The sequence below is a fragment of the Malurus melanocephalus genome, unplaced genomic scaffold (assembly GCF_030028575.1).
Source record: "Malurus melanocephalus ecotype Western Australia unplaced genomic scaffold, MMel_1.1 scaffold_586, whole genome shotgun sequence".
In the NCBI taxonomy this organism is placed as follows: Eukaryota; Metazoa; Chordata; class Aves; order Passeriformes; family Maluridae; genus Malurus; species Malurus melanocephalus.
In genome coordinates, this window is record NW_026623818.1 from 51,988 (window position 1) to 65,750 (window position 13,763).

The window sequence follows — 13,763 nt, forward strand, 5'->3', positions numbered from 1 at the left end:
CGGGCACGGCTGGGGACAGCTGGACACGCCGGGCAGCGCTCGGCTCGGCCAATAACGGGAAATAGCGCACACAAACTCGCCTTTCAAATGTCCCTCGCCGAGAGCAGCATCACATTTGACAGAATGTTTCTRCCTTCACTAAAATCTTAACTGGCCATTTCTAAAGTATTAGCAGCTTATCTTTTAGCTTTGTTTTTAAATGTTTGGTTTTTGACAATTAACCAGTCTCACAGGTTAACATTGCCCCCAAAATAGCAGCACTTAATAGCAAAAATATCTACTATTAACTATGCTCAATAGGGAGTAATACAAAAGAAAGGCTCAAGTGCAAAACTACTGCAGACACAGTTTACTCTTAACAAAGTTAGGAATAATTATTGATCCTAAGAATCAGTATCTAGATATTGTAGACCAATGCCCAGATTTTATAGTTTCACATACAAAAACCTTTAAAAAAAGCTGAGGACAAAGCAAGCTTATTCTCCTGAGCAGGGATCTCTCAGTCTTCTGGTTTGCACAAAAAAGCCCTCTCTGAAATGCACAGATATAGGCTACAGGTGATGTTACTAGACCTCCTTTCCTTGGATAATTTCACAATCAGATTGAATAATTAAGATGTGCTTTGAAACTAYTTATTCTAATGCCAATTACCAAGTTTCCGGCAATTTAGAAAACTGAAAAAGAAAATCAAACACCTGTCCAATGGCTTCATTGGGTAAAGGCAAACATTTTAARACTTATATTACAAATAGCATGTTAATATTCTCTTGGACTTCTGGATCAGATCCCTTCGGTTTTTTTAAGGTGTTTTAAGATGAATGTTTTTTCAATTTTCTCTAATAGTTAAAACATTCAGATATACTAATATTAAACAGATTAAAAAAAAACTATATACTATTGGATTCAGAGTAACCCTTAGCATAGGAACTGTACACTTCCTATGAAATTAAAAAACAAACATGTTTTTAAGCAGTCATATTCATTGCCTCTACTTTGCCAATTTTAAATGCTCAAGGAAAAAGTGGAATTGTTATGAAATATACTGTATATTGGAATAAAAGTATCTGTTGAGTTCTGAAGCAGAAACACAACATTTATAAAGTAGGAAACACACATACTTAAAAATCCAAACAGGTAAGTGTCTTAAKACTTTTCAGTAAAGAACACAGGTTCTAGTACAAACAAGTCTGTGGGAAAAACGTTCCAACTGAACTAAGATCTTCTTACCAAACTGATCCCCTCTTTACAGTCCTGTTTTTCCTTGATCTAGGGAATTATCATTTGATGTATTTATTATCTGCATAATGAAAAGCAAAGGCAAAAAAATAAAATCACATTTTTAACTGCTGAAAATTATTACTGTATAATCACATGAGCCAAGACTATTAGTATGCAATTAAAGGGACAGGAAGTAGAAAAAAATGATACTTGGGTATCGAAATCCAAGTCCTTTCACTAAAATATCAGCCTTAAAAAACCCACACTGCACTTAAAAATATCCCCAGTGTACAAAGTCACTCTGTCAGCTGTACATGAAAGCTGCCAAATAAAAGTTTAAGYATTAGCTTAATTAGAATAATAATTGCTAATTACTCAAAGCGTGTCTCTAAAAATGCACCAATTTTATTACATGGTCATAGCTTATTAAATGTCGAATTCCCTTTTAATTAACTTTGTAGCTGCTTTATTTATAAGTTTGCATATATATTGGTTTGGAGGGGAAAGAGGGAAAGGCAGTATTAGAGAAAGACAAAATAATTGCATCATTCTTGCTTTAGAAGTTCTACACCTCTATTTTCCCTGGCATATGTTGTATCTCCARTTTTCCCAACTGATGGACTTTTCAGCCCAGCTCCTGCTGACTACTGCTCAAACTGTGAGGAAATTCCATCTGCAGAAAGCGCATTAACCCCAGGAGATGGAGAGTGAAGCAGTTGAAAAAAATCTCAGCTCTGTAGCAACAATGCATTTGGCACTCACATGAGTATCCTGGAGGTCCAAAAATTTCTGGATAGCTGCTCTTGGCTAAAAGCCCAAATTAAGTCTATTTCTGACTTGATATGGAAGACCCCCCAGTCCTGTAGCTACTGCAAACAGCTGGGGAGGTGAGAAGCAGACAGAAGTTACTGTTGGCCTTTAAATGTCAATTTAAAAATTATTTTCTGTCTTTATTAGAAAGAGTWTTTTGATATCTCAAGTTCTGTCATATACCACTCACCAGAAATCCAAATCAAAATGAACACTGTTTRCAAGCAATAACCTCAGGAACTACAACATGTAGATAACATGGAAATTTAACACTAACTACAAGAGCAGTCCCTATAATGACTGTGAAAACCAAGGATAATGGCCTCTGTTTCAAAACTTAGCATTTCAGAATTCTAAGACTTCTCAAAAAAGTAGAAGATTAAAACCATTGTGGCTTAGCAGCAGCAAACCTGAAATATACAAAGAAATAACACGCCTCTTCAAATGTTTTAACTTTGTATTTCTTAGGACTTGGWTTTAGTTCTTACAAGTACAACTCAAGACAGATATTTACTCACTGCCCTAACCTGCTCTGTATTATAAATATTGGCTAAGGATATTTAACTCATTGAAGTGTTGTATTTTATAAGGAAAAAGGATCTCAACTGAGAAGTACATGTTCACAAGTATGAAGCTGATAAAGCACAGACAAACACACATGAGGTTTTGGCCTTTAATGTAAATAGTGGGCTGCAAAAAACTACAAACAGTCTATGTTTTACAAGCTAATGTATATTTATAATGCACAACTCAAAGTGCTACTCACAGACTATTTTTAATACAAATAATATTTTAGATTTTAGAGGCTTTAATAGTAGCACAATAATGCATTATTTCCAGGAGGATTTATGTATTTTATCTGGAATATCCTTTAGTTAAAATAAAAGAGGTATCCTGCACCTCTATGTATCATTTGCACCCAGAAAGTACAGCTGTACTTTTACTTAATATTTTCTTTTTTAAATCCAAACTGTTTTGAAGTTGGGATTTGTTTTTCCCTCCACACTCCATTATGAAAGCATAAAACAATGTACAGGCTTGCTTCACAAGCTACCACCAACTAATCCAAGAACTAAATTTAGAAAAGCAGAGAGGAGAAACACTAAACTTGAAATTGTGATTTAAATGAGCTGCATCAGGAAATATAACATTTGACCATAAACAGATATAGTTCACAGCTTTTTGTTATTTAAATGGAGGAAGGGAGGAGAAAGATCCTTGCCCTACTGCTTTAAGAGTGGAATTGCACACAGATTTTTAAAACAGATCTCAGTTGCACTCTAATCAGAAAACCAGATGTGTTGCCTGCTTGTAGAGTTAATCATTATTTATCAGGACTGTTCAGACCTTTAGCTCAGCTTAAGAGTAGTTACTCAAAATGCAAAAGATAAGCATTGACATTCAAAACTGACGGAGAAAAAACAGTGAGTAGTGACAAATGCAAGTGTCATCCACGTGAGGTGGACTACATTAACATATAATGGCAAAACCAGTGGTTTCTTCACTTTTTTTCATGTTATACCCCATTTTTGCTTTTACTACCATTATTTGTAATGTAGTAAATAAATGTACATGCAATTTAAGTTCTATTAAACAGCTAACAAAATATGATTTCAAGAGTTCTGTGGAGGGTAAAAGCTCATACACTACCATCCTAGCAACGGTAAAGTTTTTCTAGAATGAAGATGCTCCATAAAGGAATGTAAACTTGCCAAGTCAGATTCTCCATTCCATGGAGGAAGGAGACCCAGAAGCGCTAACCAAGCTGACACTTGCTTTTTGTATCCTGGAATATTCCTTTCACAATTCCCACCATTTTGCTTCCCCAGATTCAGATWTAAAAAATAAAAAAACTGAAAAAAATATTGTAGCTCATCTCAACTTCTCCAAACTTGCAGGATTTCAAACACAGACCTATTAATCTACTGGCYCAAATGTAACACAAAGTTTTAGATACTCAGGAACAAGAAATTAAATAAATTGACCTTATCATGCCAACCACAAACTGCAAGAAAAATTAAGCCATGTAAGAAGTGTATGTAACTATACATAACCACAAAGAGTTACCACATGGAGCAAACTGAACAGAAGGGGAAAGGCTACAAGAAGATTTAAAGCAGTAATGGATCCCAGTATCTAAACCACTGTAATCAATAATTTGTAACTAATAGTTGCTACAGACCTTACATATAAAAACCTGGAATTTAATTCTATTTGAAGACATTGAAAAAACATGACTTGCTTTGAAACAAGCACACAAACACAACAATAAAGACAAAAATGTTGAATGTACCTTGTATTTGGTCATGGTGCTAAAATGGTTGTTTCTGAAGAACACACAAAGCTCTCCCTCCTGGACAGCTGAAGTCAGCTCACACAGTCCATGGTATGTCAATTGTGTAGCTGTGTTATTTAGAAACTGCTCAGCTACAAACCCTACAAAAGCAACACATACTGTTATGTGTGTCTATTACACACTTGCTARTGTAAGAGCTGGTAACAATAGCAGTATTTTTCCCCCAAGTAAGATGCTCCCACAGTGCCACATTCAGAGAGGGGACAAGTTTCAAAGTCCTAAAACCACAGCATTGTAGACAAACCTTCTCATGTTTAGAAATGCTATACCCACTTCTAATATTACTAATTTTTTCCTTGTTGTAATGAAGTATATAATTCATATTCTAATTATAGGAGATAATACACAGCTGAGTTGAAATCRGAATGCTGCCACAATAGGGGAAGCTCTTGCCAGCTTTTGAAAAAGTGTATTGAACAGATCAAGAGAATGCATCAGAGAAGTTGCAAAGACAAGCACAGTGCACTGTGCCTGCCCAGGGAAAGCAGCTCAGCACACAGAACGCAGCTCTTCCCATTTGTATCTCTAAACAGCATGRCCCACATGGAAAATATGTAACTTAGATTTGGTAGAGCACATACTTTGATAAAACACAGAAAAACATTACCCACCTTCACTGACCAGTTCACTGTTGTCTGACTGTTTACAAGAAATGATCTTCTCCACCAGCTGATTGTAACTGCAGTTACCAACTGCTTTTACTATGTCAGCAACCTGCAGCAGGAAGGAACAACACAGAGCATTTACCTTTGCAAAGGACAAAACACAACTGCAAGCCAACGGCAATTACTAATAAGACAACAAGAATTCAACAAAGAGAGATGTTATCCCCTTAATAAATCTAGGCCAAAAACTAAGCCGAGTGTTACACATTTTGCTGTCTCAGATCCTGTTTCAAATCCTTGAGTTAACCYTTAGCATCAAAAGCTAAGGCAAATGGAGGAGAGAACAGAGCATGAGTTGGATCAGCTGGGCCAGGGTAAGAGAACAGCAGCCCTCACCGACAAGGCATGAGAAGAAAAACTCTCAGGCATTATTATACCAGCCAAACTCACCAGTTTCCCCCTTAGTAAACAGTACTACTTTACTGTTTATTAAATAATGTAATTAAAAATAAATTACATRTTTGCAAAGATGCAGTTCTCTCCAACCAGTTCTACCATCCTCATTTTTCAATAGCAGTGACTAGAAAATCAGAATTAAGAAAGGAGGAAAGTAACTTTGTATTCCTTCTAAGCATTCTCTGACAAACTTTCAAAAATGAGGACTGGGACATTATATCTGGCAASTTTTACCTCCCTCAGGAAAACAATTCTCCTTTACACACTTGTACAAGGCTTTTAAAGTAGTTTGACCACAGACCCAGTATTTGCAAAGTTCCTGCTAAAAACCACACTGTATTCACTGCTCAAATTTTCTGACTACATTAAAAAAATTCATTACCATAATCYTTACTGGCTTGTTAAAATCCTGAAATATCCCCCCTCCCACCAAAACCATTCAGAATAACCTTTTGTTTGTAATTGAAACAGAGTAAGTTACCTGAGGGTCCACTAACCAGCCATGGTACAAGGGGATATCAAGAAGRTCAAACACTATGCACTCAGGTGTGTATTCAAATACTCGGACACCTGTGAACTTCACATTGACATCCAGACCCGTCTGCAGCTTATGGAGAATGGCCATTGCATCACTCATATTCTGACAGCAGAAAGGAAAAAAAAGAACAGATGACCAAACAGAGCTTTGTACACTTGGTGGTTACTCTTGTARTCCTTCATCATTCAGTACTCATCAATTCAACACTTCAAAATAAAAAAAAATTAAAAGGGTAAATTAACTAAACAACTGTTTCAATGCACATTCATGWTACACACTCTCATTGTGCCAGAAGATACATGAAAAATAAGAATAACCCTCCAATCACCTCTGTCTGACTGTTTCCTCTTCTACACCCRTAAGAGCTGCTTTTAGGCAGCTCTGATTACTTTTAGGTCTATTTTCCATAGCCACAAGCCAGATGTTTGCAAGAGAACTGAATTATAAGGGAATCTTCGAGGGACTTAAGATTTCTTCTCCACTTTTAAGCCCTCCCTTACAAGTCAGGCTGAAGTATTTGTCACTACATAATGAATGAACAAGAAGATCTACACAGATCTACTTGCCAAATCTAATTCCAAGGTTCAGTACTTAGAATCAMTACTCTTTTCTTTCATAAAAAAGTTCTGCTATCTTATTTTGGGCATACCTTTAAATGGCCTGTAGATTCTACTGTAGAAACAAGTMATGGAAGTAGCATTTATTATAGTAGTGATCCAAATGGAATCCTAAGGAGAATTATCAACTTATGATGTTCCAATCACAGAAAGAAAAGATGAGCCAAAGAAAACATGCTTTGTGAGACAGTTATCTTGAACCAACAGATAAAAAAAAAATTCCTGACATGCAGGAAAAAGAATTTTCCACTAAGTGAGAAAAGCCCACAAAGAGTATGATCAGAAAGTCTGTGCAAAAGATTTGGGGAAACTGAGGCACTTTTTTGTGTTTGTTGCAAAACCCMMAAAAATTCAATCTGTTGCTTAAGARGAATTCAGACCTACAACAATGGGAMAACAGCAGGACAAAAACCAGAAATACAGATTGGACAGGAGATGGAAACAGCAAAGATTCGCAGACTAAAAACCACTGATGACTAAAGACAGTTACTTCTGCTGTCTTCTCATCAGAATCTGCACTTAAGCATGGCTCTATAGAGTTTTAATGCTTACAGCCCTTTAACTGAAGTGTTCTGTCAAGTTTCTGTGACCAAGAACATAACAGCTCCTACTACCCTACTACWTGTTGCTTCATCCCACTGACAACCTTTCTATGTCACAAGACTTAGAATTTAGCAAGGCTTAGAAGTAATTCTCAAGGCTGGTTTTGATTTTTAAGTTTTTATAATTTTAAAAGCAAGCCAAATCACCTTAAGTGCATGTCATTAGTAGGGACCAGATATTAAACATAAAAATCTGTCAGAGATGTTTTGAAAGGAATTTTGCCATAATCTTACTCTACTAAATTAATCAGATGTCCATAGTAAGTCAGCACTAGCCATCTACAAATTCAAATCATACATCTACAGACAATAGTTGCATTTATTTTGTAATGTTTACTTTGCAAACAAAACAGGATTACATCAAACTGACCAGAAAACCACAGAAGTTTCTAACTACAATTTCGACATTATCACTTCTACTTTAGCTATTTCCAAACCTTCAAAACAACTTAGAAGATTTYTAGAACAGGTTTCTTTGAAATTACACAGTTAAAAACCTGAGGGATGTGACATTCATGTTGAAAGCCCATATATTGGAATGTTAGAAAGCTGTAGAGGTTGTACTTTCACCATAATAGTAGTAGGCATAATAGTTTCCATCGCCCTCCTGTAAGCTGATTATGGCTATAACCTTCTATAGCACAGAATTGTGGGGAAAGAAATAGCCCATTTTGTTATTAAGAAAGTAATWCCTATAATCTGATACAAATCAAATCTCAATTTGTACTCGATTTGGTAAAMCTTACACCTATCAAAATGTTCAAATCACTTTTCCATAAGTAACCAAAAAAACAGGCTAAGACTACAAACAGAGCTTGAAAAAAATGCTCCAAGATAAATATACATTAAATCAGTGTCTTTTTGAACCAATAGCATTATCTTCAGTATAAAAAGACTTCTGTGATGACATATAAATWGTGGCCAGTGCAAATGATATTGCCTTTTATAACATGACATCAACCTCTTGTCCATGACAATTAAGAGCAGAGATCTCTCTCTTGCTCAGTTTACATCCTCAGAGAAACTTTGGCAGGCACCACAGAACAGAGCACACTGAAGGACATATAAAAGATGACTTCAAAAAGCAATCACCCTGTTATATCCTTTTATTAGTATCTTTGTGTTGCAGTTCCTCAATAAAACCCAAATTATTTCACTCCCTTGTAACAGGCAAAAAAAAAAAGTATTGTGTTAATAGATACTGAGTTTTTCTTCACTAATAGTAAATATACAAAAATAATACTCTACATCAAGCCCAGAAAAACACTAACTACAAGCTACAAACAACAGTGTGTATGCTTCTGGTGACAAACCCTAGGTGAGAAASGTAGTTTTAGTTTTCCTCAGAAAAAAACAACTGTATTTTAGGAGCAGCTCCTTACCTGCTCATAATTAAGTCGCTGAATTTCAGATATCTCTTTAGGTTTTGCATCAAGAATGTAGTCTCCTAAAAGAAAACAAAAATGCAATTAAATTTATTCCATGCTCAAAGCTTCAACACTTCTAGGAGTACTTCTGACTAAAGCTGACTGATTGTTAATAAATGCCCTGACAGAAGTTTTCTAATAAATTAATGAGATTGCATTGTTTTATAATTGGAATTATAATTATGGAGAAAATATGACTACAAAAAACATAGTAAGATCATATTAAGAAATAAAATTCAAATGGCCAGTGTTACTAAAGCAGCATTTTATAATCTCTTGGAGTGTCATACTGATCTCTTAATTATTCAAAAATTGACCTCCCTCTGTGTCTCAAAAACAGAAAGGTCAAACTCTTCAGAGTAAGGTATATAACTCTGTACACCATTTTGAAAGGCAACCACCTACCCTGATACTGTGAATGTTTTGCCATGTTTCTTACACCACTCATTCTATAAGGCTTGTTGTTTTGGGTTTGACTGGGGTACTGTTAACTTTCTTCSCAGTGGYTGGGAYGGGACTGTGCTCTGGGTTTGTGCTGARCACAGGGCTGATAATACAGAGATGGTTTTGTTATTGCTGAGCAGGGCTCACACAGAGCCAAGRCCTTTCCTGCTTTTCACAGGGCCACGCAGGGAAGTGGGGATGGGGAGCTCAGAGGAGACAGAGCCAGGAGCGGTGACCCCAAGGGACCAAAGGGATGTTCCAGACCATATGGCATCATGCCCAGTGTATGAACTGCAGAGAGGAAGGAGGTAGGGCGAACATTTGGAATGATGGTGTTTGTCTTTCCAAGTCACTGTATGGGACATGGCCCTGCTCTCCTGGAAATAGCTGAACACCTGCCTGGCAATGGGAAGCAGTGAATTAATTCCCTGTTTAGCTCTGCTTTCCCTATTAAACCRTCTTTAACTCAASACACAGGTTTTCTGGTTTTACCCTTCCCCTGCTCTCCCTGATCTCACCGTAAGGAGAGTGAGTGAGATACTTAAACCACAACACTTGTACTCCACTTTWGTCTACAACACAAAGTTAACAAATGAGTTAATCAACACACAAAGGTTCAAGATTTATAACATCTTTAGAGACCAGTATCTATTTTTCAGATTTTATTTCAACGTTTTTGTACTTATCCYCTTACTCCATTACTAAGCTCAGGAAAGTAGCGTTATAGGTTTCCTAATTTATGCTCTTTTAACTTAAAAGTGGTTGAAGGCTGTTTTGTTGGTTTAGGCTTTTTCTTTTCAGCTGGAGAAGAACTATAACTGCATAGGAACCTAAATAATTTGAACATAATTTTATAATTCAATTTAGTAAGGTAAGTCCAAGCTTTCAAGAGTGGATACACACATATTGAAAACTGGAATTATGCAGTGACTTCAGACAGTATTATGCCATCRATGCAATTACAAGTAGTGTTTAGACACAGGCAGCAAGATTTCTTACATCTTTTTTTTTTTTAATTATGTAGTTAACTTTTTTCTTCAACCGAAAGATTCAGCAATTTCCTTCTGAAAAAAAACCAAGCTACATTCTTTACAAGGAAAAAAAAAGAAAATATACTAAGGTTTTTCTTCTCCTGCTTAAGAAAAATCAAACCTAGTCTAAGTTCAAACATTTTATTTTTGTCCAGCTACAAGGGAAAGGAAAGTGGTCCATACAGCTTAAGTACTATCACGACTGCAATTTAACAGCTGGATCATCAGGGATATTGAAGTCCCTCCCCATCAAACACAAAGAGCTGCAGTTGTGCTCAACACTGAATATGATACAGACTAGTGCCTGCAAATGAGAGCCYGCTGTGAGGACTAGTGTAATTTTTCTTGTTATTTTAATTGGGTCATACTTCCAAGGATTAGAGTAACTGTAGACAATTAAAGAGAGAGTTGACTTACTACATTCTGTCAGCTATAACAAAACAACACTGTAAGAGACATGAATAATTTTAAATGTACCAGTGTTGGTGCACTAAGCCGTGCCAACTGCATCAACTAGACCAATCACTTCAAAAACAATAAGAAAACTTCTAAAAGCAGTTAAGGAAAAGCAGAAGTAGTTTTTTTGGGTCACATAAAAAGCTGAACAAAATAGGAAATAAATGAAATAGTTCTATATTACAATGCACTACAAAGTATAACATACAAGCAAAAGTGATTTATTGTAATTACAAACCTAAGTATTCCATCAGCTGTTCAGCCGTTATGATTTCCATCATTGGTGGCAGTTTAATCTGTGAAAGTAAAAGTACATTCTGTTTAAAACACCAAAACACTAGAACTTAAAAAGCACCAACAYGYTATTTCTAGATGGAAAACTTCTGATTACATTTGCCTCACCAGTTCATAAGGCTATTAGCATACTGGACCTCTACTAAATAAGAGCTACAAGAAGAGATTAAAAACACAATTTGGTTTTTAGAGAAACCACGAGCACACGGCACTTTCTCCCACCTGCAGGTCTCTCTCTCCCTTTTCTTACCAAAACATGTCTCCACATCCCCATCCACTTCACAGGAGCTCACACCACTAGTTGCAGTGGCTCAACTACAAGCACCCAGTTTTTCACTTTCTCATCCTATCACTGTCCAACATCTTACCACTGAAAGTCTAGAAAGTTTGGGATTTATTATATTGGGAGCTTTTAATCAAGTTCCTCAATACAGATCACTGCTCTCACTGACACATACAGAAAGACATGATATGAGACCATTAACTCATGTCTGAGATTTAATAGGTTCCACCTACTTTTCCAGTTGTGGAGAAGGAAGAATCAGAAAACCAGGAGATGCAAGAACAATATACAWATAGCCTTTGATGGAGCACTCCAAAGTCAAAGAAATGGTATAGTAACACACTACTCTGTTCACATTGTGATGAAAAGCGTTTTCAATATGAAAACTGAGCTATTTTAATAACACTGCAGAGACAATGGGGTGTGATTGGGCTACATCTGTCTTATCATTTAAATTATACTTGACAAAAGGCAAATGTATTAAATATATGAAATCACAAGAAGTTTTATTAAATTTGGAAGAAAGAAACCCAAGTTAATATGGTTTTGTTTATACTCTAAGAAATATGTCCATACTCGGGTTACAGTTGGCATATGCCACACATTGATCAGTCCAGAGATGGTGGGCATATAAAGAAGCTGAAAGTACTGGGATCTGGAAAAGAAATTGAAGAAAAACACACACACAAGCATATGGGATTTTTTTTTAAATATTAAATGAGTGGCAACTGATTGTAACTTAGACAACTTCTTAACCTCTTCCCAAAACTAATGCTMAGTAGGATAAATGCTTTCATACTCTTTGATCCTGTTCATAATATTCATACTGAGTATTCACACAAATATATTGAGCCAAGTAARCAACAGGACTACAGGTTCAAAAAACTGCTTCTTAAATTCCCAGTTGGGATTGGCAGCATTCAAGTCTTACCAAACACAGACTGCACTCAACCCTGAGCCAGATCTGGCTCATCACAGTTCCTGAAGTACAGAAGAGCATCACCTCCACCAGCCCTGCCTGAAGTGCTGCTGGCCCTACAACAAGCACAGATGTGCCACCAGAATATGAAGGAAAATTAGCATTGCTCCCTCAACTGTTAACTGGCCTACTGTGCTGATTCTTTCAGGACTGAAGCTAGCTCTTTCTTATTATTTATTTAAACCTTTTGTATCAGCTCAGCCAGCATTGCTTGGGGATTTCTGTTCTGCACCACATTTGGARCCTCTAAACACGTCTACATGCAGAATGTCCACAAACAGCAACTCTAAAGCACAATTACATTGCTTACCTATATTTGAGCTTTAGGTACAAACAGCACTACACTGATTATTTCTATCACTGGTTACCAATTGGAACATTCCCCCACGACTGTAATGCTAACCTTTTTTTTTTTTTTTACTGTGGAAAAGGCAAAGTGGTTTTAATCCTATCTCCAGGATCTCTCAAAGCTGGATAATTTAACAAGCTACATCTCAAAATTAACTGCTTGATTAAATGCTAAACAAAGTTAATTAGTTACTTGATGGCATAATAAATATTAGGGCTGGCATGTGCAGTGGGAACTTGATCACACCTTTAAAGTGGGCTAATGGGGTTCCAAGACAGTTCAAAGTACTTCTGAACAGAGCTGACTTAAGGACATAGAGAGAACACAGTATTTCCCAGCTGTTCAGAGCTTCATTGCAAACACTTAAGTGGCAGGAAGCGCACAATGAAGAGGAAATGGGAGAGAAAAATACCTTAAAACTTAAGGGAGAGCAAAAAATCATAGAGAATCACAATCATTACCCAAATAAATCAACAGAAGAAAACAATGTAAACAACAGTAGTAAAAGCTGCTGTTGTCCATAACAATCTATTATTTTGAGGGACACATTTTCTCAAAAGGTTTCAGTGATCAGTTGCTAGATTTCACGTTAATTCCACATTTTAGGAAAAATGCATTTCTTCAACTCCCACCCATTTCCTGTACCCCTCTACTACGGTTTCCTGGTCTTTCAACCTGATGGCTCTTTCTAACTAGCTACATTTTACTTCCTACTCTCACAGGTAGGAAACATAGTACTTCTCACACAATTACAGCATGACATATAGTTGAGATACAKTTTAATTAAAAGACAAGACTGGTACAAATTGTCCTATCGAACAGATTGTCTAATAAAATTTACAGAGTTTCTATGCATTAGACTACAAAGCCAAAAACTACAKAATACTAATTTTCCACTGTATTATYCTAAACTACAGAAGGGCTTAAAAAATTAAGTGATGCAGTCATGCACAGAGGATAACACTTCTGAAATACTACAAATCTTGAAGGGGGCTAAGAAAATTTCTAATGTCTTGTATAATAAGTCTTATATAAGACTTATAGTCTCAAAACATGTTTATCTAAAACATGCCACTCCTCTGAACACAGTGTTCCAGAGAGGTAAGGGTAGGTTCAAGCAGCTTYGGCAAAAGCCAATTAATATTCTTTGCAAGTTAAGTGCCCCCAGCCTGGCAGGAACAGTTCCGTGAAGCTGCCATAGGACAGCCCTACAGCGTGTGCTGCCACTCCACGTCCTCACTTCTCCTCCTCAGGCAGGTTTCCCTCAGCCCCTGGGAGCGGGCACAGGCGCAGGCCCC

The 13,763-nt window shown here is 36.6% G+C and overlaps 1 protein-coding gene across 1 annotated transcript in view; it reads right to left on the reverse strand.

Annotated features, from left to right (window-relative positions):
• Positions 1–13,763, reverse strand: part of MINDY2 (MINDY lysine 48 deubiquitinase 2) — a 26,236-nt gene that overhangs the window by 7,500 nt on the left and 4,973 nt on the right. Inside the window, exons 2-6 of the mRNA XM_057382762.1 lie at positions 10,799–10,856; positions 8,585–8,649; positions 5,927–6,085; positions 4,996–5,098; positions 4,322–4,464 (exon numbers count right to left, since the gene is read on the reverse strand). Coding sequence (XP_057238745.1) covers positions 4,322–4,464; positions 4,996–5,098; positions 5,927–6,085; positions 8,585–8,649; positions 10,799–10,856 — 528 coding nt within the window. The remainder of the gene's footprint in view (positions 1–4,321; positions 4,465–4,995; positions 5,099–5,926; positions 6,086–8,584; positions 8,650–10,798; positions 10,857–13,763) is intronic.